General features: G+C 39.5%; 1 protein-coding gene across 2 annotated transcripts; it reads right to left on the bottom strand.

Moving 5' to 3' along the window:
* Nucleotides 1-250: 250 nt before the first annotated feature.
* APPL1 (adaptor protein, phosphotyrosine interacting with PH domain and leucine zipper 1) lies at nucleotides 251-27,912 on the bottom strand. Of its 2 annotated transcripts, XR_011697335.1 has the most exons (23): nucleotides 27,768-27,912; nucleotides 23,259-23,357; nucleotides 22,686-22,745; nucleotides 21,935-22,006; nucleotides 21,067-21,154; nucleotides 19,525-19,566; nucleotides 18,680-18,738; nucleotides 18,074-18,220; nucleotides 16,935-17,017; nucleotides 16,678-16,836; nucleotides 15,211-15,399; nucleotides 14,682-14,724; nucleotides 14,079-14,135; nucleotides 12,605-12,696; nucleotides 11,890-12,072; nucleotides 9,658-9,707; nucleotides 9,137-9,311; nucleotides 8,997-9,033; nucleotides 7,461-7,607; nucleotides 7,171-7,221; nucleotides 6,736-6,825; nucleotides 597-6,012; nucleotides 251-551 (listed from the first exon to the last, which is right to left on the bottom strand). XR_011697335.1 is itself a non-coding variant. In XM_071550796.1 (22 exons), exons 1-22 carry the CDS (start codon nucleotides 27,819-27,821, stop codon nucleotides 5,863-5,865), a joined length of 2,127 nt encoding a protein of 708 aa, XP_071406897.1. In that variant the 5' UTR covers nucleotides 27,822-27,912; the 3' UTR covers nucleotides 251-5,862. The 2 variants fall into 2 exon arrangements, 1 of the variants encoding a protein (XP_071406897.1); XM_071550796.1 differs by having other exon boundaries at nucleotides 251-6,012.

The raw sequence follows: 27,912 nt of genomic DNA, 5'->3' as shown, positions 1-27,912 counted from the left end.
AAGTTCTGAAGAGCAGCTTAAGTAGATTTTTTTTTTGTCACCCAATTAAGCAATCCACATTCTAGGCAATGGAATGGAATTAAGCCACAGAAACCTCTGCTTATCCCAGCAGCTTAAGCTTCTGGAGCACTATCATTTTAGGAAGTCTTACAGAAGTATTAGGAATACCTGTAGCATGCCTGTTCTTTCTAAAAAGATGGCAGATATCAGTCAATACTTTAGAAAAAAAAGTTCATCAACACAATTGGCATTAGTAGTATTTATTCCTTCATAATCAAGTAAGCATAGATTTTTTTTTCTAGTTATACATGCATCTTTATGACAGAAGTTACAGAATTCAAAAGTCTGCTTTTCCCCAGAAAAATCTACAAACCTTATAAAATACAAATTTAACCATAATGTAGTTATGACCCATGGCTTTTTACATGGTGTTTATCATATAGTAGCCTAATGAAGCCTGTGCTGTTATGTGCAGTAGCCACGTTGGTGTCGTGCTGGCACAGCCTCTGCCCCGGGGGACTCTTGTTCCTACAGCAGTGGCTCTGCAGGGCCTGTCCCTGCCCTCTGTGGCAGCACCACCCTGGGCCCTGCAGGGCCTGTCCCTGCCCTCTGTGGCAGCACCACCCTGGGTCCTGTACAGCCCCTGCCACAGCTCCCCCTTGGCTGCAGGCTGGGATTGTTGCAAAAATGAGTTATCAGCATTCCCAAGTATAACAACTTCCTCTGAGGTCACCTGGCTAATACTATGAAAAAGGAGAGAACTGAGCTACACTTGACAACAGAAGCAGATCACTGCATGTTAGAGCTTTGCTTAATGGAGGGGAACACATCCTGTCACCAATAATAATACTGCCTGAAAGTCAGGTATTAAGAAAAATGCAGGAGGCTTTTGCATCAGTACAAGTCCCACCCATAAAGTTACTATAGTTAAGCTTTTATTTAATCTACAAAATGCTGACTGGAGCCCTGGTACAATATGGTTATTATCCATGTTTCCAAGATTAAGACACAACAATCAGAGTTGACATAAATATGCCATTGGTGTTTTTTAATACAGCTATTCAGGGAAAATGTGCAAGTCAGTCTCAAACATTGCAAAAACCACTTCACCAGAACAGGACCATTTTCCAGAACATCATTGTAAGAATTTGACCACTCCACTCTATTATAAAAATGACCAGAAAGATTGTACAAAGTTCTTTGCTTGAAATATAAACTTCATTAGGAATACAAGTGCATTCACAAAGACACACTGACTTATTCTTGTCATGACAACTTAGATACCACTGTGGCAAGGGAAAAAAAAGTCAACTTAGTGCTTGATTAAAAAGAAAAGCCTTGGAGACTAATTAGCTGGCAAGAATTTCTGTAATATAGAGAAAGAATATAAAATATCAGCTCTTACTGTAGACTCAACAGTATCTCTACTAAATTCACTAAGCAGTGTTAGGCTTTTTTTCCTCTATGTGAATTATTTCTGAAATAACAAGAGACTGTATCATAACATAGTTTTCTCCATTGGCTTGCCCCAAATTCTGTGCAACTAAGTAACCAGAATTTAAAACAAACACAGTCAAATTTACTTCTTTATATCAATGTACATAAATTATAGCTTCATAAATGGCTTCAGCTGTTTCAGGTTTACATCCATTTAAAGAGGCAGTTAAATGCCTCCCTGACATCCGATCCCGTCAGATCTCGGAAGCTCAGCAGGGTCAGCCCCGGATTAGTACTTGGATGGGAGACCTCCTGGGAAATGCCGGGTGCTGTAGGTTCTAGTCCTGAGGACTTCACTGTCACTGTCCAAGCTTGCTCGGCCGTGGCAGATGAACCTCAGGACTTAAACGGTGGGGCCAGTTCTGCGCACACTGAGCCTCATCTAAAATCCACTGCGCAGGCTGGAAGGGCACACCCACGTGGGGACAGCCCTTCCCAAATCTTCGTTCGCGAAGCTGAGCCACACACACACATCCATATAAAGAGGAAATCTGACAAAATCTGACAACTTTATAGGGGGATAATGTTCCTTAACCCTGAAATATTACTTTACTGTTAGATAGTAAATTGTCTTCATACAATTTCCAACCTAAACAGAATAAGGAAGTAAGACTATGACATTCAAATGACTTTACACTACCTGCTTGTAACCAGTTACATGCATGGCTTTGGCCTTGTCCTCTCTTTAGACTTGGCCAAATCTGCCACTGTCCACAGAGGAGTGCCAGGTATTATCTATAATGCAATAAAATGCATACCCCTAAGCACACTTGATATGTTTGTATATACATGCCATTACATACATAAGGAATGTATGTAGCTTGAAACAACTGACTGCAAGACTTGCTTGTTCTGCAGTGTGTAAATCTACAGTGTGACAAGCTGAACACCCTTTACCCAAGGGATCCAAGTGTGGCAGGAGCTCTGAGGCTGCAATTAGCAACATAACAGGTTAGTCCTGAACACCACTGCCCATTCTGCACCTGCACAAAGTCACTTCAAATCACAGCCTTCAAAGAATAGTTTCAAGAGCGACTGAAATAATAGTAGATGCACATGAGGCAAACTACAGCTTCAGCTGGAAGTACTTGTAAGATCAGCCTTTGAGTAAAAGGGAATAGGAAATAATTAACAGGAGAAATAAATTACAGGAGAGGAAACCAAGCAGTAACTTAGTTACAATAATGCTCAGGTGGTGAAATCCTACCACAGCAGTTCCCAGCAGAACATGAGGTGCTCCCACTAAAAGTCATGCTCAAGGAATATATGAAGCATTTGGATCTCTTTTTTTTTAGTTAACAAAACTGTTTTCTAAGGAAGTAGTTCCAAAACTCCTAGGGAAAAGGTACCAAATATTTATTTATTTTGGGAAGGAGGCCATGGATAATGCCTGAGCAGCTATTTTTGCCTTGAGATGGTTCTAATTACAGAGCTGTGTGATCCTCCCCTTAGGCAAAGCTCAGTAACTCTCACCAGGCTGCCAACTCAACACACCATTCCTGTCTGACTTCCTCATTTCTGCTGACCTGCCAGTGGCTCCTGCAGCTTTCATCATTATCCCAGATGCTTTTGTACCTTCTCTCTCATTTTACACCAGTGAAACTCCCCTGAATAAGCAAAAACCCAATTCCCTCATTTTGTTCATGCAAAACAATCAGGTTTTTTTAACCACTCTCTTCAGTCTTTTCTCCTTTTAGTGGTTAAGATGAGAATCAGCCAACACAACTGAAACACACTTCACTCCTATGCTGTCTGTTTTAGGAAACTACATTTCGTGGCATAATTCCAGTCATGTGTTACTAAATCTGAAAAATCCTGTATGATGGTAAATTCACCTGCCAACTTCATTCTCCTTTCTTCCTCATCTTTGCAGACTTAGATCTAAAACAGTAATGGTAGGGTTCAACAAAAAATACAGTAATTCCATTTTCTGACATTTCTTCAGTAAGGCTAATGCAAAACAGGCTACACATCAGAAATGCTTTGTTGGGAGAGTGCTCATCTATTACCCATCTTCCTCTGGAGCCTGGGCTGCTGCAGCTCAGGTGTTTAACACAATCAGGCCCTTCCCTGACAAGCTGGGGACTGGATTCTGGACACTGGACATCACTGATTTCACAGGCTCTCCCTGCTTTTTCAGAACTACTTCATCTTCAGTAAGTACTTTAGAAAGACACAAGTCATACACAGTAACCTTGAGCTATGCTGTGATATTATTTGATAGAAAACAGAAATATGAGTAAATAAAACCAAAGAAACATGAACTGGAACAATTTGCAGAGACAAACTAGCTGCATTACCAATACCTGTAAGCCTTGATTTAGGCCCAAAAAGGGAAAAATCTGGATTTGCAGCTTCTCTGTACATTTTTATGGGCAAGAACAGATATAATCTCTTAAAGATGGGAGCTGAAGAGACTAGATATGAAATAAAAATGCCACTCTCTTAAAAGAAGCCACAGGTTGGTGTGGTCCATGTGACTGTGTGGTAGCCAAATCTGGCCACAGGGCAATACCCTCTGGCCTCACTGGGCACCAGCAACAGCAGGTATTTCTGCAAGTGATTGACTGGCTGTTCTGGACTGAAAAATGCCCTGAACAGGGGCTGGCTCCTAACTCAGGAGCAGAACCTGGACCCTCCCTGCTCCTCAGCTTCCCCCTCCTTGGTCACAGCAGGGGTGCTGTGACCCCTGTACTGCGACAAATACTGTGACCCCTTTGGAGGCTGCTCCAGCCCCTCCCTGGGCTGTGGTGCCACCGACATGTGCCGGGAGCTGCTCCAGCTCCTGTTGCTCCATCTCTGCTCATCCTGCCCCAGTGCTGCAAGGACAGGCACTGCTGCCCTTCTCTCTGTGAGCTCCAGCACACACAGGCCCATCTCCAGCACCTCAGCCAGTGCAGGGCACTCCAATTGTGTGAGGAGACCCCTCTGGGCACCTACAGACATGACCTGAGATTCCTCAGTGACTTTATCAGCACTGAGCACCTCCAGCTATGACAGAGCTGAGCTGTCACCAGCTGCTGGGAGATACTCTGAAAATTGCTTCCATTCCTGAACACCAGAAATGCCCTGCAATGAACTGTAAACCACTCATAACTGTTATATTATAACTTGGAGTATAAGTATATTCTTCTCTCTCTACATATCCTGTTATTTTCATGCCACTATTAGAAAGCTATCTTCTGTTCCACTGGATTTTAATATTTATAGTAATTAGTGCAAAAATAAATATTTCTCTTCAAACAAGTTTTCTCTTTTGGATCAAAAGGTGAATGCACATCTAATACTATACAAAATAAATATTACACAGGGTATGGAATATGGAGTGCAGATTAGAAGCTGTAAACAGACATTGCTTGAAAAATGCTTTCCAGGATTAACTCTGGAATGTGTGATGAGCATCATCTCTTACTTCAGAAATGGCAAATTCTGTTTGCAAAATCACTTTCTATAAAAAGACTTACAGAGCCTCAATTCTTGTCAGCAAGTGTAGTGTACTGGCATCAAGGCATTTACATATGCTGAAGATTTTTCAAATTATGGAATTCAAGATGTTCTTGCAACTCTAGGCATGGTTTATACAAGTGAACTCGAAGGCTTACAGCTTTTTATTCCAAGTACTGGGGAAAAACCAAGAACATGGCACTTGTGCTACAAGGCTATATACATTACTCCTATAATTTGATGAGGAATGCTTTTCCTCATGCAGCAAAGTTCCACTGCATCTCATCAGCTCTTATCTAGGTCTGACAGTATCTTTTTCTCCTATTGAGTCTTTCAGCATTATATTCACCAAAACCCCCCCATACAGTATCATACAGTGCAAAACGAAACAAAAAAGATCCTTCTGTCTGGAACTATTGCACATCTCACTGATGTTAATAACGATTTTCTTTCTAAATCTAAGAACAGTAATGTGCAACAAATTGGGCAAAGCTTAGCACTGTCTTTTTGGAAATCCACTGTTGTTTCTAGCAAGGTGTTCTCCATAGTGCAGTGAAAGAAAGAGTTTCATGTACTGCTGAAGCCCAATGGGAGTTTTAAGTTTTGCTTCAAAAGCAGTCAATTGCACAGAGAGGTAAGTGGGGGAAAAACCCACATTTTTTTCCATACTGCAGAGAAGCCTTGAGAAAACATAAATTTGTAATAAACATGGTTCATCTGGCATACAGAAGAGAAATCATACTGATAGGAAAATGGAAATCACTTAACTGAGAAAGAAAAAATCAAGGCATGATAGGGTCTATATATTGAAAAGTCTTTTCTATAATACAACAGACCCACCACCTGCATTTCACTTCTTGTAGAACTTGTGCTGTTTCACTAGATATAGCAGTGATTCCAATTTTAATGAAGTAGGCAGCCTTAGGCTTCAGATTCTCTCTTCTTCTTTCCATCTTCTCCTAAATCACTGTCTTCTGACTGGCTACTGCTCAGGACTATGAACTGTCCTTCTCCACTGCTCTGGTTGGATCTGCTGGAAGCAGCGATCAACCGGCTCTGCTCCTCCAGGTCCTGATTGGAGGAGAGGGGGAGAATATTACCCTTAAAGCCATCTGGAATTGACACAGGATACCACTATTAAGATTTCTAAACTACCAAACTATCAGTGGACAGCTTTGTAGAGAGAGAATTAAAAGCATGAAAAGGAAACCAAATCATTCACCTTTCAGCAGCTGCATTATTAGAACTGCTGCCACATCACACAGCTGCACCTCCAGCCCACACAGCACAGCAGGCCAGAACAGCATCCTCATCTACAATGAGACACCTGGTGTGAAGCAGCTGAGGGAATTAGGGGTGTTCAGCCTGGAGAAAAGAAGGCTCAGGGGGGACCTTATCACTCTCTGTAACTGCCTGAAAGGAAGTTGTAGCCAAGTGGGGATCTGGCTCTTCTCCCAAGTAACAAGCAATACAGTAAAAGGAAACAGCCTGTTGCTCCAGGGGAGGTTTAGATTGGATTTGTGGGGAAATTTCTTCACCAAAAGCACGTCAAGCACTGGAAGGGGCTGCCCAGAGCAGTGGTGGAATCACCATCCCGGGGGGTGTTTAAAAGACGTGTAGCTGTGGCACTGAGGGACGTGGGTTAGCAGTGGCTTGGCGGTGATGGATTAATGGTTGCACTTGGTGATCTCCAAGATCTTTTCCAAACTTAATGGCTCATACTCGAGTATGATAGTGGAGCACAGTAAGGGAAATTGAATAGAATTAATACTGAGAAATAATGATGACACATACCTTTTCAATTTGCTTTTGTTTATTCAGTTCCTTTTGTTGTTTCTCTTTGACTCTCTCTATTTCTTTCTGCTTTTCTGATGCTTTTCGGTCCTAAAAGGCAAAAATGTAAATAAAGTAAGTAACAACCTGAGACATTTGATACACTACTGATTAATACAAGCTTGCTCAAGGCTGCAACGTTACTGTTTTAATTATTCTTCTTTTAAAGGACTGGTAGGATTGTTAAAGGTGGAAAGCTAAATCTTCCACTGAATGGTGCTCCACAGTAGACCTAAGTCAGTGTTTTTATCTGAGTTTAAATTCCAGGAAACAAATCCCTTAAAATACACAACAGTATTACTGCATTTGTAAGTATCTTGCAAATACGTTCTATTACACATATTAAATATACCCTCTTGATTCCATTCACAAGTAAATGTAAGAACAGATTCTTACCAGTTCTGCATGAAAAGCTATCTGTTTGGCCAGTCCAACAGAGTCACAAATCTAAACACAAAACAAACAGGAAATAATAAAAAATGGCTAATCAAAGTGCCTTTAAAATTAAGCCAGCATCCCAAATTAGATATAACAGCAAACTAAAGCACTTAGAGGTACTTAAACTGACAGACTTAGGTGTTTTTCAGTACATAAACAAAAAATCCCTTAGACAGCTTGAGTGGATCTAACATCCTGGAATCCATGCCAGATTCAAAACTGATACAAGTCATAACCATCAGCAATACCTTTTCCCCTTCATTATTTGATTCAAATATATAGCAGATGGAAGTCTGGCGGCTCTCAGCTCTCCCTCCTGAGGTCCTAAGCACAAATCCAAAGAGGCGCTTATTCTCCTGGTGTGTAGCATAGAGAACTACACTGGGCAAAGGGAACTGCCAAGAGGATCAAATGTGGAGAGATTAAAGCGGGGTCCAAACATTTTCTCTATGAGGTTTCAATATACTGCACATTAATTACCATCAACATCATGAAGGCACAAGCACAGCACAAGAAGTTACAACCTGACCAAACATGTAATTATGAAATACAAACAGTAGATTAGTCAGCAAGGATTAAATTACTCAAAAGACAGGCAAACTTCTAAAAACACACTCCAGGTAAGAAATGGGGACCACATTTGCAATGCAAGTCAGTCATCTTCCTAAATGTGGATATGCTCCTTTCGTATTTTCTTTTAATCATTCATACTAGTTCCATGTGGGATTAAACTTCCAATATTCAGTGCCAGGTAAAGGCTCTGTTTCCTCAAAAGCTCCCAATAGCTCAGCTCTCCTGAATTACATAAGGAAAAAAAAGGAGGGAGGAAAAAAGAAAAAAAAACACAACCCAACCCAAACAAACCACATACCCTCAGAGTTTGTTATGTGAAAACTACTTTGCATTCCTATTCCCAAAGAGGGTAGACTTCAAATGCATCTTTTTAAGACTTCCAAAGGATAAATTTTACAATTCTGAAAGCCCCTACTACAGCTGATAAACTCATGGGATAAGTTTTTCCTGAACTTAAATGTTTGCATTTAGCACAGGAGACGTGCCCTAAGTTGATGTGTCTCACTTGTAAAAGGTTGCAGCTTTGGGGCACTTTTGATGTCACAAAGGTAAAGAAAGAAAAAAGTGCTCCCTGAAATATCATGACATTTTTCACATGCTTAAGATTTCCTTTTATGGAAATTAAAAATAATTCAGAGCCTCAAAAAAATACAAAGAAATTAAACGACAGACCATAAATTGTGCATAAAGAGGGGGAGGGGGAATGGTTTTAGAAATATAAAATCAAAGACTGCTATTACTGAAGAATTAAGCTGGCCTTATTTCTTATCCTAAAAAGAATTCAACTTATTCCTTTCAAGTGAATTTTTTATAAAGAAAGAGAAAACAAAGAAACCAAACCAGAAACCATTCAACACCTTCAATGTAATTATGCATTAAAAACAAAACTCAAAAAAAACCTGAAGAACCAAACACACCCTTTTGAACTTCAGAACTAATGTGACTCCAACCTTTATGCTCTTTCTTTACTATTTTACCCTCTGAGAACATGGGGGAAAGGGGGTCTCAAAAGCCAAACTGACTTATTGAAATCACACCCCTTGAACCTGATTAGCAGGTGGTTTTCTCTCTATTTTTACATGTCTGCATTAGTCTCCTAGTTTCTGTGGAAATTTGACTGAAAATCTCATGCTATCAGTGATTTTAATATTAGTTTTAAAGCAGAAGAATTACATTGCTGGGTATTTATCTTAAAATGTAAAGTTACTTACTCGTAGTCTTGTAACTTGTGTCTGTGGATCAATTAACCTAAAAATTTGGTTTTAAAGACAAACCAGAAAGTAAATTTTACCAAAGTGAAAGGATATCATTTTGTAAATAATTATCAGTAGAAGTCAAGAAGCAAACTTACTTTAAGCAGTCACAGGTGACTAACAAGTGTGACTCTGTCATCCTGAAAACGTTGTGGATGGCACGAGCTGCCAGGATCTGACGCATCGTTTCATAAACAACATCTGGGCTTTCATCAGACTTCACTTCCATAGAGCCAAGAAATCTTACAATAAATAGCTGATGAAGAATTGAATCTAAGAAAAAAGAAAAGTATTGAACAAAACCTCCATTGTAGGCTTCCCATTCAAAATCAAAACTGGACTGCAGTCAGGAAAATTCCAAACTTCTCCTAACTTGGAAAAATTGCTCATACTCAATTAGAGGTACAGTTACTAAACCTTACATCACATCACACATCTCTTCCTTTGGTTTAGTGAATACAAAAAATGCAATCAATTATTTTTACAACAGACTTTCAGACAGTAGTATGGTTTAGCTTGACTGGTCAAATGCATTGCAATGCAATCAAGCATTCTAAAACTGGTGTTAAATTAGAAGAGAAGATACAGATTTTGCATTGAAATAAAATTGTTGTTTTACCTTCTGTTTCAGATTTTGAGCCTCCAGATTCACCAAAAGGATTTGTGCGTCTATTAAAAAACGAAAACATTAAACCAGGAGTCAGAATTACAGGAACCACTCATGGATAATGTAGTGCTCTCATGCTGTGTCAAATATCAACATGTAATGAGTTCACAGACTTGTCATCTGGAGGAACATGGATCTGGAGTACCAGGAATCACAAGGACAGGCAATTGAATCAGGAGTGAGACATAAATTGCTGCATTTGAGGGCCCCCATTATGGGACAAACACCAGATATTATTGTCCTATTGCTGCCACAGAAAGCTTTGCTCACAAGGTATTTTTTTTAATATTTGAATTAAGCCCAAATCAAAACCTTGTTAATATTTGGAAAGGTGTGGTTTCAGGGGATGAAATTTCATGGAACAGCTTCAGGAAGCACAACCAAAAGCTGGTCCTTTCAGGAGCACCCCCTTCTCAGCACTGTCTCAAGGTGCTGAGTTACTCGCTGAAGAGAAGTCACTGAGTTTGTTTCAAATGCAGCTTTCTGAAAATATCACTGGGGTTTTACTCCTAGAGGGTTCAAGAGAAATGTGGCTATTTCTGGCTCTCAAAGACAGAATTGCTATTGGTTACAAAGAGAAGTGAAAATACTCTAGGCTTCCAAGTCTACATTTTTCAAAAGCAGTGAAGGAATGCTGAAAAGAACACAGGAAATGGGGACATTTTATTTAAAACTTGTAAAGAAGAAATCACCCTTTCTCTTTGGCTAACTGGTAGCTGAAAAGCTACTGGCAAGGGTACAATAAACTTCAAATTAGGTTTTATATAGGAATAATGAAGGTGTGACCTATCAATAGTGTTCCAACAGTAAGTTCCAGAACTAAGAGAAAAAAAATGGTCCCGTTCCATGTCAGATTGACTACCAGCTTTACTTTATCAGTCACCTGATCAAAAATTGTTCAAGAGAAGTCTGGTTTAAAGCAATAGCACTGTTCTAAACAGACCTCTGGAGTCAAGCTGATGTCGCTACAATGTTTAGATAAAATGGATTCTATCAAGAACCACCCCCTTAAATGCTGACCTGGTTAAATACACTACAAGTAAATTCTTTTTATCAGCATTTTCTGTTACTCCGAATTTTCTTGTCATTTAAGATTAAACTGGAACAATAAATGCAAAATCTCACAGGATCTCTCAAAAGGCAAAAATAAAATTTAAATACATGTCATCAGTTCAGAAACCAAGGAAAGTATTCTTTTAATAATATTTCTAAAGCCTATCTGTACAAACACTGCAGGGATTTATTCAAAGTGATGGTTAATTGAAAATGCTGAGCACAACTCTATCATTTCTGCTATAAAAAACAGGATTTTCTAGAACAGAATTGTAACTGATGACATGAACTTAGGTAAAGTATTAAACTTTCCACTTCCTGGAATACACTTCAAGTCTATTTTAGATCAATATATTCTTAAGGATCTAGTGAGACACCTCCTGCTAAACCAACCAACAATAAAAAGAAAAAACTGAAAATTAAAATATTTTTCTAGAGGATTTAACACATTACTGTGACTAGAGGCACACATTTAAGCTCTCTGGCTTTTTTTTTTTTTGTTGTTGTTGTTGTTGTTAAGAGCATCTTGATCTGCAAATACTTTTTCTTAACATCTGAATTTTGTAGATGTAGTTCCAGAAATGCAGTGTAGATTTACAGGTCTTAGGTTTGTAGTAAATCTCCCACTCAAAAATAATAACAAGTAGGAGAAAACATTTTGGGATGTATCTGGAACACTCTAGAAGCCTAGATCATTTTCACTCACCTTTTGGGTTAGGAAGAGTGTCATCGTATGCCATCATCACCTGGAGGCAGGGCTACCAAATTTCTCTTGAGTTTCCAAGAGGAAATAACCCAAGCTGCTGGGTGAGCAAGCAATAGGAAAGGAAAATACTTTGTGAAACCAAAGATTAAAATAAATCAATAAATAAAAGCACTGGCTGTTAAAGCAAGAAAAGCTGCTGCAAAACAACCTACACCTTGACTCCAGTGCATCTAATTAAACCTTTTCTAACAATTCCATGTAACAACTAAACAAACTGTTTTCCTTCACTGGCCACTGTGCCTTTTGTGACGTGAGTCAGGGAGAAGGCAATGTGTGTTTCAGAGCTGCAGCTTAAACATGGTTTTCCGGTTTTGAGTAAGTAACATCAACTTCAGGATTTTTTTATTTCTCTCTGTATTTCCTACCTGCCCGATTGCCCTGAAGATTTTGCTTGGCCAGGCAGATCTTCACTAACTGGAGATATTATATCAAATTGTATGGGAGTGTCAGGGGCAACGAGTGAATCCAAGGAAAGTGCTGATAAAGCTGCTGAGTCAGATCCCAGGGAGCCGGTGCTGCTGGTTCGAGCTGCAGGAGGACGAGATTGTCTACAACAAAACCAAAAATCAGAATGAGGGGGTCTGAGTTCAGCGTAGTTGATAATAAGTTAAACCACAGAGGAGACCAATGCAATATTCTAAAACTTAGATGTAAAACAAAACAAAAACCGTCAAGATCAGGGTATAGTAAACAAAAACAGAGTCTACATTGCAATCTAATTTAAGTAAGTTAAAGTTACTACTTGTGTTAATAATTGCATCAGATTATTTTAACATCAATATTACAATCAATGCAATCTGAAGTCTTCTTCCAGGAGTTGGATACATTAAGAAAAATCTCATGAAATCACACAACAAACCAGACACAGGATACAACCACCAAAGCTGTCAGCCCCCTGCTCTGGGATTACTTGGAACAATGGATGCTGAACAGCACTGGGAAGGTGAGTGCAGGGAATGTTCCTTGAGCCTATTGAAGGTTTAGTGCTGAACTAAATTTGCAGGTTTGTCTGGATCTTCCTCCCCCACCCAAACTCTATCCAGGACTCTCTTCGGAGATGTGCTCTAGCCATGAACTCACACAGCTGGCCTCATGCTCTCGTGCCTCTGCTGAAAGGAGGGAGATGGAGTGACAGCCTCCAGAGCCGACTGATTGACACGGGCAGCGATTTCCTGCAGTGCAGAGAGGGGGAAATAACTGAAAACGTTCTCCTCAAAATAAGCTTTCAGATTTTAATTTTATTTATATGCAATTGACAGAAGTTATAAACTCAACCTTTTGTGAGAATCTTGCATTCTTAAATTTTCACTACACAGCTGCAGTATTTCTTCTATTTTTTTCTTGGAACACAAACCCTGATGTTAATTTACTGTCACCATTAATAAAAAACAGCAACAGAGAAAAGGCCCAATGATATGTCTGGCAAAATAAGTAAATGTAGGAGGAGACAGCAATGAAGCAACATTTTGTGGAGTGTGTGACATAGAAAATGTGAATGGCTACAAAGGCATTGGGAAGTGAGGAGAAAGTTCTAACTTAAGAGGTGTGAACACACCACACCTTCACTGATTTGAAGGGGCTGCACCCATTTATGCCAGGAGTAAACAGAACCTCAGCTCTGCCTTCATCAGAACACGTGCTGTGGGAAACTGAGCTCTGCACTCCAACTGGTTTGTTTCTCATCTGTACAGTTACCTTAGACAGCCAAGTACTCATATTACCTACAAGGTTCTATTTAGTTCCTAAACCAAAACCTGTCATGACATTCCATTTCACCAAATGATCTTCCAGATCATTTGGCAAGAGCCTGGTGTCAGTCACGGAGCTGAGTGATGGATGCCCCTATCATCCAACAAGCTGCCTGCTGTGCCCACAGCTCTCACCTGCAGAGTATGAGCAATGGCGATTTCAGACCATGGCAGGGACATCCAGGAACACAATTCCACTTTCAACACACTTCATATAGAAATGTTCTGTTGTAAAACAACAGATTTTGTGGGGCCAGTTCCCCTATTTTAGCAAGTAAAAGTCACTATGTACGTTTGTATCAATATGAATTTACAATATAAATATAAATGTAAACCATATAAATAGCATTAATTTACCTACCAAATTGTCCAAGTGAAAAAAATTATCTACTACCTAAGTTTCTCTTACATGCCAAAAGGCATGAAGGAAAAATGGGGTTTTTTTACAAAATTGCTATGTTCATAAGATTCATAAGACTGGCAGCTCCCTCTGAGAAATGAATGTATCCATCTGAATATTTACATATTGTTTTTTAAAAGAGCATTGTATACAAATACAGGATCTTGAAGATGTCAAAAGGCTACACCAAATATAAAGGTCATGTATTTCTAATGCTTTCTATAAAAGCATTTAGATTAAGGAGAGAGTGGACTCTATGCATTCATACCATGTAAAGCTTAATATTAGACACATAGGAAGTACTTGGCTTAATTCTGTGTTAGTCAATTATATCCAGATGATCTCTTCTTAATTTTACTTAATTACTTCTTAACATATTACTGACAAAGACACATTTTAAAGTTACCTCAGGGTTTTCACTCAGATATATCTGTTTAGATATGTTGTTTATGGTGCATATCCACTGAAAAAGAAAGAAGAAGATTGTCATGTTTTTTTAACAAACATGATTAAATTTCTGAGTTTGGTAGTTTCAGCACTTTCTACTTGCTTTGTAATTTCAGAGAGCCAAAGATTCTGCACACTCAGATTGTCATTAAATTCACTACCATCTGCATGCTGCAATTCACAATGTCAGACCTTACCTGAAAAAATTATTTTAGTCACACTAATGATCAAAACAAAAGAAAGCTTAACTCATAACTCTAAGAAATTTTAAAAAATAAGGCTTCTCTGTATGCCATTATTCTGTTCTGCAGATGACACTGTTTCCTCAAGACATTATAAAAGACTCAATCTGACTTTTGTGGAGTTTGCCCATTTCTTGCATCTTAAATATCCACAGAGTCTGTTTATTCCCTCTGCTCTGGAAAACCCCCTGCTCCTGTTCCTCACTTTTCAGCTCTTCTCTGAAAGAGAAAACTAACTGGAATATATGCAGCATCCAGCTGTGGGTACGAACACATTCCTGTTGCAACAGAAACTCACTGTGAACCTCCTAAGGGCTTACCTCTTCATAATCCTTTTTACTTTCTGCCTGTAAGATTGAAGACCTGAAAGAGGAGAATGGAAAAAACAACTTAGTCTATTTAAAATGTCTCACAAATACATTCAGCAAGAAAACTCCAATTTCATCTTTGTACCCTGAACAGTAAGTTGCAAAAGGCTGAAGATTCTGTGTATGTGCTGAATAAACATTTAACTGGGGAAGGGAGGAACCTATGGCTTCATTCCAACTGAAAGCAGGAAAAGAACAAAGTTCTAATTGTGGCCATGTAATACTTAAGTACTTACAAAATGCAGTAGTACATGATTGGGAACTGATTATCATAATCTTATTCTGAAATACGACTCAGCTACATTATAGAGCTTAAAAACAAAAATCCAGACATTACAAAGTTAAAAGGACATCCAGATTTTGCTTCTAAACATCCACAAATTACATCAAGCTATAATCTGGCTGAAGGCAGACCATTTTTCTTTTCTTAATTAGGGAGTCCAGCATTACTTACAGGTAACAGCAATGCAAGACTACTTACTTTTTGCCATCGAAAGATGTTATCTGGAAGCAGTACCTTCTGTCCTCACAGTCCACAGCCATCACTGAGCAATTGTCTATGTCCATCACAAGGCCCCCAGCCACATCCCCTCTGGCCTGGCTCATCAGATTCCCACCCTGGGTGAAGTAAAACTGCCTCTCCCAACTGGAAGACACCAGACCTGTCTTACTGAAAGATAAAAAGAGGTCGTCAGTCAGAGGATTAGGAGTTCAGCTTAGCTGAAAGTCACTTGGAACAAACCATTCCCCAGTTAATGTTTTAGGTCAGCATTACAGCTGTTGGTTTTTTCATGCTAAATCTATTGATTGGCAAAGAATGCATAAAATAGTGATAATTGCTTTATTAAATTATGTGAAACAATTTAGAATAAAAAGGCATAAGTACTTCAGCTTTGATGATCAGCTCTCACAGTACAGCTTGACACAATATGCATATTCAAATTCTGTGCATTACCAACATGATTGGTAAGACCTCTGAACTCTGCATTTACATTGTTAAGACTCAGTTTTGGGGAACTTTGTGTTAAAAACTAGCTTAGTCATCTAAGATACCTTTGGTTTCCAAGTATTTTGTACCATACAACAAGACTTCCAAAATTTTGCTTAGAGCACGTTGGGGTATTTTGTTGTTTGTTTGAAGGTTTTTGGGGGTGATTTTTTGGTTAGCTTTTCTCACACTCTCTCTAATAACAGAAGAGAAGGAATCTGAAACCAAAACCCAACAACACTTGCAGTTTAATCTCCCTTTTTGCTCAGATAGTCTGTAATATTAACTGCTGCAATTGGTTCTACCACAGAAACTCATGCCTCATTCAGTGGTATTTTCCTTTAACTGTTGTTGGAAAGGTAATCTCCATTTTTTTAATTCCTTATTTAAAATTCCTTAATTATATAAATTGCAGAAAAACACGCTGAGTGTTACAATTTATTTTTAGTAACTGAAAAACAGCTCCCTCCTATGGACAACAGGCTGCTGTTGCTGCTGCATGAAATTCAGAAGCTCAAAGGGTACTCAGTGAGCAGAGAATGTTTTACGTTGTTTATATCAACCTTATGATCTTGTATTAATAACTTGAATCCCAAAGTTTTAACAGATATTTACAGAACAATCCTGATTAAGTGGAATCTTGTTACTTTCCTGTTATTATGCAGGGAAATTACACTCTCATGAACTTTTATTTTTTGATGTGAAAATTCAGGCAAGATTAGACAAAAATGAGGATAACTATGCTTTGCATCCAAATGACACCTTGTTAGTGTAACAATGAATTTAATACTAATTAGGTGAAGTCCAAAGACAGAAATAGAATAGCTCCTATGTGACTTATTCAGCCAAGAATGTAAAATCAGCATAGGTAGTTGTCAATAAAAAGTATTTCAGCTTTTTTCAACTTTCCTTTCCCAAAATTAAATATTCTGGAACTTCTAAGTGCCAAGTTAGTCTTACTTCCTTGCATTGAGATAGCCAGCTTTCCGTGTCAGATTTCTGTGCACAGGAAACTTTGTAGGATCAGGATCAGGTAAATACAGTGGATCACTTGCTACTTCCAGGTCCTCTATGGTTTGTTGCATGTTTTCTACTTCACAATCCATTTCCCTGCGAACACTTAGATAAATAATGTGTTATTAACACAGGTCATTTATGAATAAGTAGAACACAGAAAATAACAGTCTTAAGTTCAAAATTCAACAAAAACCACTTACTTTTGTACACTTGTGCCAATATTGGTCAAAAATTCTTCCAGTTGCTCAGTTAGATTTTCTGAACCCATTTTAAAAAAGCTTATCTTTAAAAAAAGAAAAAGAGAATGGAGAATTTAATCATTAATAAAACTACATTAACAATTGAAGTCATAGGAAGTTTAAGTTTCTCAGAGAAATCTGGTTCATCTCTCATTCCCAACAAAGCTAAATCGAGTTTAGCCATCAGAAATCTCAGAACAGAAAGTCACAGGGGACGGCCCTGCCCTTATATTCTCAGATCCAGCAAAAAGCTGCACCTGAACAACAGGCTGCACCATCTACTTTGTGCCACAAAACATGCAGACTTTGGTTCTCAAATACAAGCTGCAAAGTTTCAAAAAGCAGCAAGAGTTCTTGTCTTTGGAAAGCTTTCAGACTGTGCAGAAGTGAATTTTTACTTGGGTCACTGTGGCAGTGCCAGATGCTGTAAAGTCTGACTTGTTAAGAAAACCCTCCATACTTGATGATGTACTTCTGAAAACACCTATTAATCCTCTGAAAGAACTTGATCATAGTTGTGTTTTCTGTTTTACCTGTCCTCAAACCAATCATGGCCTTATTTATATTAAGCAAAAACAAGCCAGAATGTTTTTCAGCATTCCAGTCTTTCCACGCTCTTGATTGAAAGCAGTAGTGGTGTGATTTTTAGTGATTAATCATTTCAGAAGAGCTGCCATAGGAATGAGGGTAACTGAGAAGGTGCATTTCCATGGGGACTTGCCTGCATGAAAGCTCCAATCAGCTCTTCCCATCAGGAGAATCAAGTACACAGCAATGAAAATTTAGGCAGTGTATCAGATTGAGCCATCTTGGTTTTGGGCTAGGATTAACCTTTATATTTGTCACCAGACCTTCCTGAAAGACTCTCTGATGGGAGTGAGGGCATATCATGATGATGAGATTCATGCAGTGAGTGTGCAATGACCAGTGCTCTTCATGGCAGCAGCTGTGGCAGCTACAGGGAATGTCTCAGGTACGTCATCTTTTCTTTTTCCTTCCTTGGACTGCAGAAGATCTTGCAATGAATTTCAGTACATCAACCTTCATGAAGTGCTTTTACATCTACTTTTACACCTACAGCTTTCAGAATCTGAAATTACCTGAGCTTGCATGTATCCTAGCAAGGGTTCCAGCAGAGAAATTTTCTTTTTGTACTGGAGAGTATTTAATGCACAGAAATAATGCATCATAGTCTGATGCTGCTTTTTCCTGGAGGTATATACATCTTCTGTAACTTCAGCCTTGATCTGAACAGACACAGACAGGAGAGGGGAAAAAATGAATGTCTGAGACTTGGCATTGGTCACATGCCTTCTGGACAGCTTTATAGACAGCATGGAAAAAACAACACAGTCACGTTCTGCCCTCTATCACCAGCAACTGCAGATTTTACTCTGCAATTCTGCTTCTCTGATTTATACGTGAGATACATGAAAAACGAACACAGCATTCTTTTCTCCATGGAAAGCATGGTTATTTCTTTACAAAACCAAATTGAAGATGGCATCATAATATTAATCCTAAAGCATTATCAGTGTTACAAGATAGGCAAGTATTGGGGAACCTGCTTTTCTGTCTAGGCTGCTAAAACAAACTATCAAATGTCACATAGAATCTGCCACAAGATCTTGCATCATACATATAAGATGAAAATTGTTTCTTATCTCCTTTAAAAATCTTTACATGAAGTATTTTGTTTTACAAACCTTTTCATTTTCCCTCCTCTTTGACAACCGACTGTATCTGGTAATGGCAGCATCATGGTCTGCAATCAAGAGAGAACTTACGATCATTTTCATAAATTAATGACTTATGAAACAGAGAAGAAAACCTTTTATATCACTATGTTGCACAGATAAACAAACGCAAAGTTCTGTCATATTAACACCTTCAGGAATTGTTCTTGTCTATTTATAATCATTTCACTGCTACAAATACTTGGGCTGAAGAAAGATTCCAACCAGAGGCAAATGTTGCCAAATTGTTATAAATTCCCCTAAACAAGTATTATTCTTCAAAAACGTTCTGTAAGTAGAGACAATACATTATAAAAACCTGTATCTAATCTTTTTTGCTGCTAAAGTAATGAAGCAATTTACACTCAAACAAGTAGAATCTTATAAATAGTAAGTTCTCTACAAGGATGTAGTAGAGCTAAAAAAATAACTTCTGACATTAGGGAACAGAAATATCAGACTCATTTCAGGGAGGTAAAATTTGATTATTCATCCAGTCCTGACTTCAGTAAGTGAGCTAGCACCTTACTATTCTTAGTATTTTTGGTAGCATAATCCCACATTATTTAATAATCATATATACCTTTTAAGTATTGTAAAACAAACTGTCAATGTGCCTTGACAGTTCAGTTCACAAAGCAGGGATTTACAAGTGAACCAAGGAAAGCTGAGTGCCTAAATATCACTGAAAAAAATCACACCTTAATCAGTCACCTTAAGGCCTACAGGCTTAACTCCACTAGGTTTCTGAATAAACAATCTACAATAATACCATTGTCTTGTAATATCTGTAAGATGAAGTATTTTACACTCACCATTGCTTGCAATTTGGAAAACTTCTTTTAGAGTCAGTATCTCTACAAAACAACAAATCACAATTTAAATAAGTTGTTATTAACATAACAGTCATGTATTAAGGCTTCTCATGTAATGCTGAACTTCTGAGCAGTTGTAGTTAACACCTTGTACCATACTGAGTTACCAGCACAGGTACTACAGGGCCAGGCAAGTCTGCTCTGAGCTGGGGCCTGGATACCATTTCTGTGGCTGGTTCCAAAAAAATACAGCACTGTGAGAATGTAAGGAGGAACTTCTTTTCAAAAGTCTGTGAAAGATGTCATCAATACAAATGTGTCACCAGCCCAAGTTCTGGTCTGAGCTGGGGAAGTGGAAGCACAGGAGACAGGAAGTATCAAACCCCAAACCCCCACTGTGATTCCCCCTCCCTGACATGAATCATGTTCTAGATGGTTATTTAGTCTCACTGTGACAGGAACCAAAGCAGCACAACACCTTACACCTGTTCTGATCCCAACGGTGGTTTGTGTCATATTACAACAGCTTTATGGCAGAGCACATACAACAAATGGAAAAGCTGTACAGGAAATGCCAATGAAGTCCAGAAAGAAGTACAGTGTCATTCCATACTCCACCAGCTGGCGGCGAAAAACGTCCAGTGGGAAAACTTATTTTATGATTATTGCCTCAGGGATGCTGCTTCAGTAAGTACTAACAGGAGATTTTTTCAGGTTCTGAGAAGTAAAATTAGATTTTGGCTATTCACAATCCCTTGCTCAAAAAGCATAATCTATGTAATCCATATTTTTGCAGCAAACTATTGCCAAAGAAGTACTTTCCAAGAAATCATAGAGTTAGAAGACTTACAGAAGACTCACAATTTTATTTCAATTTAGACTTAAAACATTCATGTGTTAGGTATACCCACTCTATAATGTTCACAATAGAGATATTGAAGTTATTTTGCTTTTAACTCTTACCATTTGTATTTAAAATCTATTTGCCACACCAGTCCATTAACTCCAGCATCTTTATGATTTTAAACCAGCCAGAACAAGACAACTGTTATAAAAATAAGAAGCTGGAAGCACCTTATGCCTGCACATAAGAAATGACCTGTACTACCTGCAGGGTTGAAGAATCATGTCACCAACTCTTAATATAGTAAGTACCACAACATTGGCACTTTGAGTTTAGTCCAGCAATCACACTGATGTCATGGTATTATAATATATACAAGTATTCCCTGAAAATGCAAATTGCCTGAAAATTATTCTTTCCTAATGTTTTTCAGTAGCTGCAAAGTGTTCATCTTTAACAGAAGTGCTTCCATAATGTAAGTAATATCTTTGTTGAAACAAAAATAACATTAAGTTCTTCAACTGTAATACTCTCATGAATAGAAATAACTTACTTTTTTTAATGGGGAGATGCATGCTTTGAGAGCTAAAACACAAGTGGCATATTTTATTTAGTGAAACAAGAGCTATGGAGATTAAATGCTGCATTTTTATTATTGCTACTGTTGATAAAAAGCAATGTTTGGTCAAGTCCTCTACCTTTTAGATCCCTTTCTTTAAACTGGGTAATAGGAAACATCATTGCATCTGCAAGCTGAGTTGAAAGTACAGCATGGCAAGAGCTGAGCTGAAAAAGACAAGAAAAAGAAGGAAATCTTAGGAAAACACTGCTCAGACCAAATTCAATCATGATAGGTTGGCAATAATTTCACTCAAAGATGAGGTGTACAACTTAAATTTTGCACATTCCTTTTTTTGCAGCTATTTTTTCCAGGTTCCAGATCTCACCACTAACTATTTACAGACCTTTAGAGTTCAGTTTTTGCCCAGACTTTTTGAGCTTTATTACAAGTTACTGGGTCATGTCCAAAGGTGGCCTCATACATTCTGATGAGCAGTCAGTTTATTTCTCCAGTCTCCCTCCAGCTACCTCACAGTCGATTTTTCACAGTTTAAGGACAAAATGTGTTCCTCCTCCCAAAAGACTATTTAAGTAGCACTAAAAGTGAGGAATGGGATCACAGCAAAAATCCTGATTCAGCTCTTAATGCTGCTCAGTTGTCTCCTAAGAGTGAGACACAGACAGCAGGAGGCTCCTTTGTCAGTCAGGTACCTCAAAAATCAGGCGATACAAACACCCTCATGGAAACAGTCACCTGCTGCCACTGTGGAATGTTCCAGGCTGTATCTGCAGTAAGTTGAACTACACTCTTTCCCAACAATGCATCCTCATTCTTTATCTTCAGGTTACCTAACTTTAAATAGATGCTGCCATACACAATTCAGTGTTACCTTGTCGACCAAATGAAGGCCATTTCTTTACCTCCTGTCTTAAAAAAGGCTGCAACAATGAAGCAAATTAGAGTCTATAAATGACAACATAAGCAAAGCAAATAGAAGCACTTGCCTCATCAATCACTTTTGCGAACTGCTGCAGAGTGGAAGTCATGACTTCATCATCTCCCCCAAGTGGAAAACGCTGAGAGAAGATACAGAGTTAAGTTGTTTGCAGTGTTTTCTGCCATTCACAAAACCATATTAATCATGCCTATGAATATATTAGGTATTCCATTATTTTAAAACATACTACAGCTAAGACACAATGACATTAGGTAGAGAAAGAGGAGAGGGAGCAGCAGCCTCCTAAAAGCTGCAAATGTTTGTTTTTAATGTGCATCTCAGAAAAGGGGGTCCAGCAGCAAAGCTACAAATAAGGAACCCTTCATAGTACAGGCTCCTGAGGAGTCTTTGCTTCCAGAGATGGAATTATTCTCCCAGAGCAGATTATGTTTGTTAGTTGCAGATTGCTATGCAATCTATTCTGTGACTAGTAAAATTAGAGCACTTAAAGGTGAACAGGTTTATAAAATAAAAACAAAAGAGAACCACTCTAAGCAAGTCCCAAAACACTGCTCCAAAAGTAAAGTGTTTCAGAACTCATTAATACTCTTCATGGTAAGAGGAATTCATTCTGGTTTACATGGAAGAACTAATATAAACATGGTAGATTCTTTTGGTAAAGGTTTGAACCACCAACCGCAGTAGTTCATTTTACATGGACCAAACCTAAATACAACCTATGCTGTGCTCTGGGAGACAAAAGACTACAAACATACACAGTGCTGACCACACAAAGACAACAATGATTTACACAGTACCTGTTTCTCATATTCCTTCAGAAGCTTTGAAGTCAGATGAGTTGCTGCACTTAATTCATTCTGATGAAAAAAAAGACAAAAAAGTAAAATCAGTAAAAAAGTCAAGCAGTTCAAGTATATACAAATTAAAAACATAGCCATAAAGTCAACTGTTCAGAAAAACACACAAAATAGATTGGTTTTGGTATAAAAGGGTAATTATTTATAGATGATGATTGAAACATGAATATAATGTGGGTAAAAAACAATCTCCCACTTGGTACATACTACTATATACACAAAGATCATTTAATGTGTATAATATTTTAGAAATACTTGGGAAACACAATAGAACTACTTGCTCAGAAAACCTTTTTACTTGTCATAGGAAATTCTGTTGCAAAAAGAAATCACAAGAATTGTCTTTACCACTCCCTTACAGAAAAAAAATCATTAATTCTTATTTTCTTTCACTTCTAAAGAGTGTGGAAACTGAAAAAAAAATATTTCTTATAATAATTTCAAAAAAAAGCAAGAGACATGAAATGTGGCTCAAAAGCTTTCTAATGCATTCAAGAATTAAATGGGCACTACCTGTGCATCATATATTCTGTGCATGGCTTGAAATAACTGATTGATGTAGTTGGATATTGCAGCAGCATCTTCTTCAAAGACTCCCAGCAAAGAGCGGGTCTGTAACAATCAAACAGCCAAAACACCAACACAGAGAGTTAGAAAAGCAGCATTTAAATGTAATGGAATTTCAGAGTTAAATATGATTGTTTCAGGTCTCATTAATGGAAAGTTTATAAATGCTCCAACACTGCTCACAGGGACGATACCTGTTGCATGCCAAAGAATCTTAGAGATACCCAAGCTCAGCCTCACTCCTACTGTCAGTCTCTCTCCAGGGTAATACATTTTCAGAATGGAAAGGACTAAGGGACATGGACAAAAGTTGAAACTGTGGGAAACCACCGGACCCACTATGGTACATCCCTAAGGAAAAGGGTACAGATGACTGATATTAAATAGCATACCAGGAATACACGTTGGTTCTGCACTGAGATCCAAGTAACGGCTGTGGCTTTCCCACACTGCCCAACCTGCATGAACAGAGTTGTTGGGTGTGCTTGGGCCTGTAATTCACCTGTGCAATAACCACCAATTCTGTATCAAAAGGTTGAGGAACTTAACACCAAAGCAAACAACACATCCTACATCTGTTTGCCCTCAAGACACATGTTTTCACCAGAGAAAGGAAGTGAAAAGATCTGTCCTTTTGTCCTTACCCTGGCTTGTCAGTCTGTCTTTAGCTGCTGTCACCCCCAGTTTGTGCCTGATCACTGTCCCTTATTGCACTGCCCACATCACTGAGGAAGGTGTTCAACAGCATCCACCTCAGACATCAAACCTCATTGTCCACCTACTAGACTTCCAAACACTGATCTCTATCTGTAACCCCACCTACTCAGCCAGTTTTTCCACTCAGGTCAGTCTGAACGTCTCCCTTTTGGCCAGAAGAATGTTACTACAGACCATGTCTGAATTCTTGTGTAAGCCAAGGTGATGATTCCCTGCTCTCCCTGTGCTGAAATGAGTGGCTCAGGATGAAAAGGCAATCAGGTTGCTAAGGTATAATTTGCCCCTAAGCTTAAATGAGATGCTGACTCTGTTCTCTCTGTGTTCATCCTTTTCGCACTTGGAAGCAAGGTCACTCCTCAGCAGGAGGATATCGAATGGTTTCCTTCCACCAAGACAGAAACTCCAGTGGGGAAGAGCAGAGGATGTACCTCTAACTCTGCACAGGCTCCGCTGGCTTTTCCTAACCTAAAACATTGGTTGGGATGCTTGGATGGAGAAACAGGGGTATCTCCTGCAAGAGCCACAGCAGAAACACTTCAGTAATGTTTTAGCAAAAGGACTGTGCTTTGGTTTTAGGTTTACACCAAACTGATGTCTAGACAGGGAATGGAAAGAATTGTAAGTACATAATTGGGTTCTTGTTTTCCCAAATTATGATTGTTAAACACTTGAAATTGGAAATACTCTTAATGTGCCCCAGGCTGAATAACTGTAGTTTCCTCAAAGAGGAAGGGAAGGAACTAATGGGGCCTGGGAAGAGGAAAAGACTGACATAGGAAGTCTTGACACCAGGACAACCTCTCTGGTGAGATTAGCAAAAAGCATGGATCATACTGCATAGGAGTTGGGGGAAGAGGTTGTTATTGGGAATTCTGGCTATGTCAAAGACTTGTCTTGAAATTACTGAAGCCTTTAATCCATCTCCCCTTGAAGGATGAAGGGCTTTTTCAGCTACTTCTCTGACTTTCTGCTTTTAATGATAATCAAGGAGTACAAAGAATATTATCTGACCATTATTTTGACAGGAAGTTCTTTTATTTAACTTGAATTAGATGCCTGGCTGTCTCACAAATGTCATCATGCTATATAATACCTACAGGATATTTAAATATTAAAAGTATAATCAAACAACATAACACAATAGATAACTTTAATGCTGGTTCTAGCTTAGAAAACAAGTGGAAAGGGGGATAGATGAGCAAAAAGGTGGAGAACTCAAATCTCTGCCAGGTGTGGCAACATGTGTCACCCTAATAGCTGTGACCCTCCCATTAAAGGAGACAGACAGGAAAATGCAACAGAAACAATTACATGGTACTATAACCACTGAATTATATACTCACAACCTTTAAACCTGAACGTAAATAAACCTAAACTTGTATTTTAAAGAAGTATCATGTAAGGTTTCTGGATTATACTTACTCTTTAAAACCAAACACTGAAGAAAAAAAGCATTTCTATGTTTTTTATGTTAAAAAGTCAGTTATTGATGTTCAGCCTTAAAGTGACACTGTAGGATACTGAAACTATAAACCCCTTATGGCGGACTATTGCTTAGCAGAAAATTAGAGGAACTGTTCACTCCTGTTTCTAGTAAAACTTTGCATATTTTGCATGTTCTTTAGGATTCTTTCAACCCATGTATATGAGCAGGTCAACAGGAAAATAGCAGTGAGAGGCTGCACAAAGAAACCACTTTGTCAGAAGTCAGTGTACTGTTAAGGCTTCTATACCATCATATATACTGACAAGTAATGCTGCAAGAGCCTGTGCTACAGTCTTGGGTTTTTTGTTGTGCAATGCTTTGGGAATGCAAATCAGTCTGAGCAGAAACCCTCTCTAAACATACACTGAGTATGTGTGTAATATATGTCTTAAGTTAATACTTAAATTGCTCTGCTTTGCATAGCAAAAGACTCTGTAAACTTGGCATTTGGTTTAGGCCTGACAACACAGTGGTTAGATTTTTATCCTGTGACAACAGGAAATGAATGGGGTTTGAAATTTTAGAAAAGCCTTTCCTTCCCTCAGACACAGAGTAAGTTTGATATGATGTTTACATACTTGCAGTTTGTGTCTGGAACACGTCTGCACTCTGGGCCATAGTTCATCAGCAAACACTGGCCCAGGCTGATGAGCTTTTTCAGTATTACAGCATGAATGCACCAGTCATGGCAACTCCTCAAGAGGAGGGTTCTGCTTTCTTCAAGCAACATTTGGTGCCATTTCCACTGCACTGATTTCAAAGTAATAGAAATCAAGTAATGTAACAGAAATGGACTAATGTAACAGAAAGCTACAGAATCCTTGCTATGTTCCCCTGAGAGGTGGTTGCCAAAATGTTAGGTTGACTGAAAGATGTAAAATTTTCTACCTAAAATAGAAGACTATATTGGCAAAACTAATTGTTTAAGCACATCGAACTCATTGGGCTGAATTAGGCTTTCTAGTCTGTATCACAAATAACCTCAAAGGATTCTAGAATTTACAATTACGTTCCAGTAAGTAACCTTTTTGCATGTGCAAAACGATTGTCCTCAGATGATCCTAAGTTTATCTTACATTTGACATTTCCTATAAATACGAATAGTCCTGACTTCCTTACTGAGAACAGAGCTACAGGAGATAATTTTTTTAAATCATTATTCTTATAACCCTTTCAAAAATTTTTCCTCTTCTTAAGATAACACCAGGTTTAGCCCCTGGGCCAGAGGACACACTACAGACCAGCTCACATCTCACAGGGAGTATTTGAGCTATTTGGGGCACTGTGCTTGGGAAAGCAACAATTCCCTTTCTGCATGGCCTTCTAATGCCTATTCTAAGTCATCCCTCCCCTTGATGTAAAATTGTTAAAGTGACCATCATTTTAAGGGTTTAAAATTCCCTATTAAGCAAGTGAAAGTCTTTCTTCCTATAACCAAGGAATTAAAACTACCAACACAGTTCTTCTTAGGATCAAGGAACTACCAATACAGATGCTATTACAATACAGGACCTCTTGCCCACTATGTAAACTGTGCATCAGAACAAGGATCTTAACTCAAAAGGCTGCAGTAAACTATAATACATTGTAAAATTTTTTCCCCATCTCCAAGAAGAGCAGCACAAGTCCTTGCTGGTGTTGCTGCCAGCGAGACAAACCAGCGCAATGGAACCAAGCCGCTATTGTTCAGAGCCACGGCACCGAGTGCGGGGCAGCCCCGGCACGGGCGGCACTCGGGGCCGGGCAAGGAAAGGCCTTGGGGCTCCCCGTGCTACCCGCCCGCACCACCCACGGCCGCGACCTCACCCTGCACCTGCTCTCCCATGCACCCACGAAACCTTAACGCGGTTTTAGTAACAAAGACAAGAAAAATCGTTTTAGGACGCGAAGACAGGTTCTGTCCTCAGGAGGAATCCAACACCAGCGTCGTGCGCGAAGGCGGCGGGGGCGGGCGCTGTCCGGCCGGGCTGTGAGGCACATGCGGGGCCCGGCCCGGCCCTGGCCCGCCGCTCGCCCCGGGGCACGGCCGGGCCGGGCAGGACGAGCCGAGACCGCGACCCCTGCGCGGGGCGAGGGCACGGGCAGCAGCGGCTGTGCAGGCAGCGCTCCTGCCGCGCCGCCGGGAGCGTCCACCGCGTCCGCCCATCCGGCCGTCCCGGGGCTCTGCAGGGGCCGCGAGCGGCGGTGGAAGCAGCGCTGGGCCCGGCGAGCAGGGGCTGGGCCCGCTCCTTGCCCCGCCGCGCCCGTCTCACCTGCGGGCTGTCCTCCAGCGTCTCCTCGATGGGCAGTTTGTCGATGCCGGGCATGGCGGCGGCCGGGCCGGACTCTGCTCCCGCAGAGGCGGCTCCGCTTCCCCCGCGGCGCTGCCGGACCCGCCACGGCACCGGCACCTTCGCC

The sequence above is a fragment of the Pithys albifrons genome, chromosome 3 (assembly GCF_047495875.1).
Source record: "Pithys albifrons albifrons isolate INPA30051 chromosome 3, PitAlb_v1, whole genome shotgun sequence".
In the NCBI taxonomy this organism is placed as follows: domain Eukaryota; kingdom Metazoa; phylum Chordata; class Aves; order Passeriformes; family Thamnophilidae; genus Pithys; species Pithys albifrons.
This window is presented reverse-complemented; position numbering and strand designations above follow the sequence as displayed.

What these genes read in the sequence shown, in the direction of transcription:
- APPL1 (XM_071550796.1), bottom strand. Translation starts at nt 27,821, where the DNA reads ATGCCCGGCATCGACAAACTGCCCATCGAGGAGACGCTGGAGGACAGC. An exon ending in CGCTGGAGGACAGCCCGCAG is followed by an intron (nt 23,358 to 27,767) that starts GTGAGACGGGCG and finishes TGATTGTTACAG; the next exon opens with ACCCGCTCTTTGCTGGGAGT. An exon ending in GTCACCTGTGACTGCTTAAA is followed by an intron (nt 9,034 to 9,136) that starts GTAAGTTTGCTT and finishes CCAAATTTTTAG; the next exon opens with GTTAATTGATCCACAGACAC.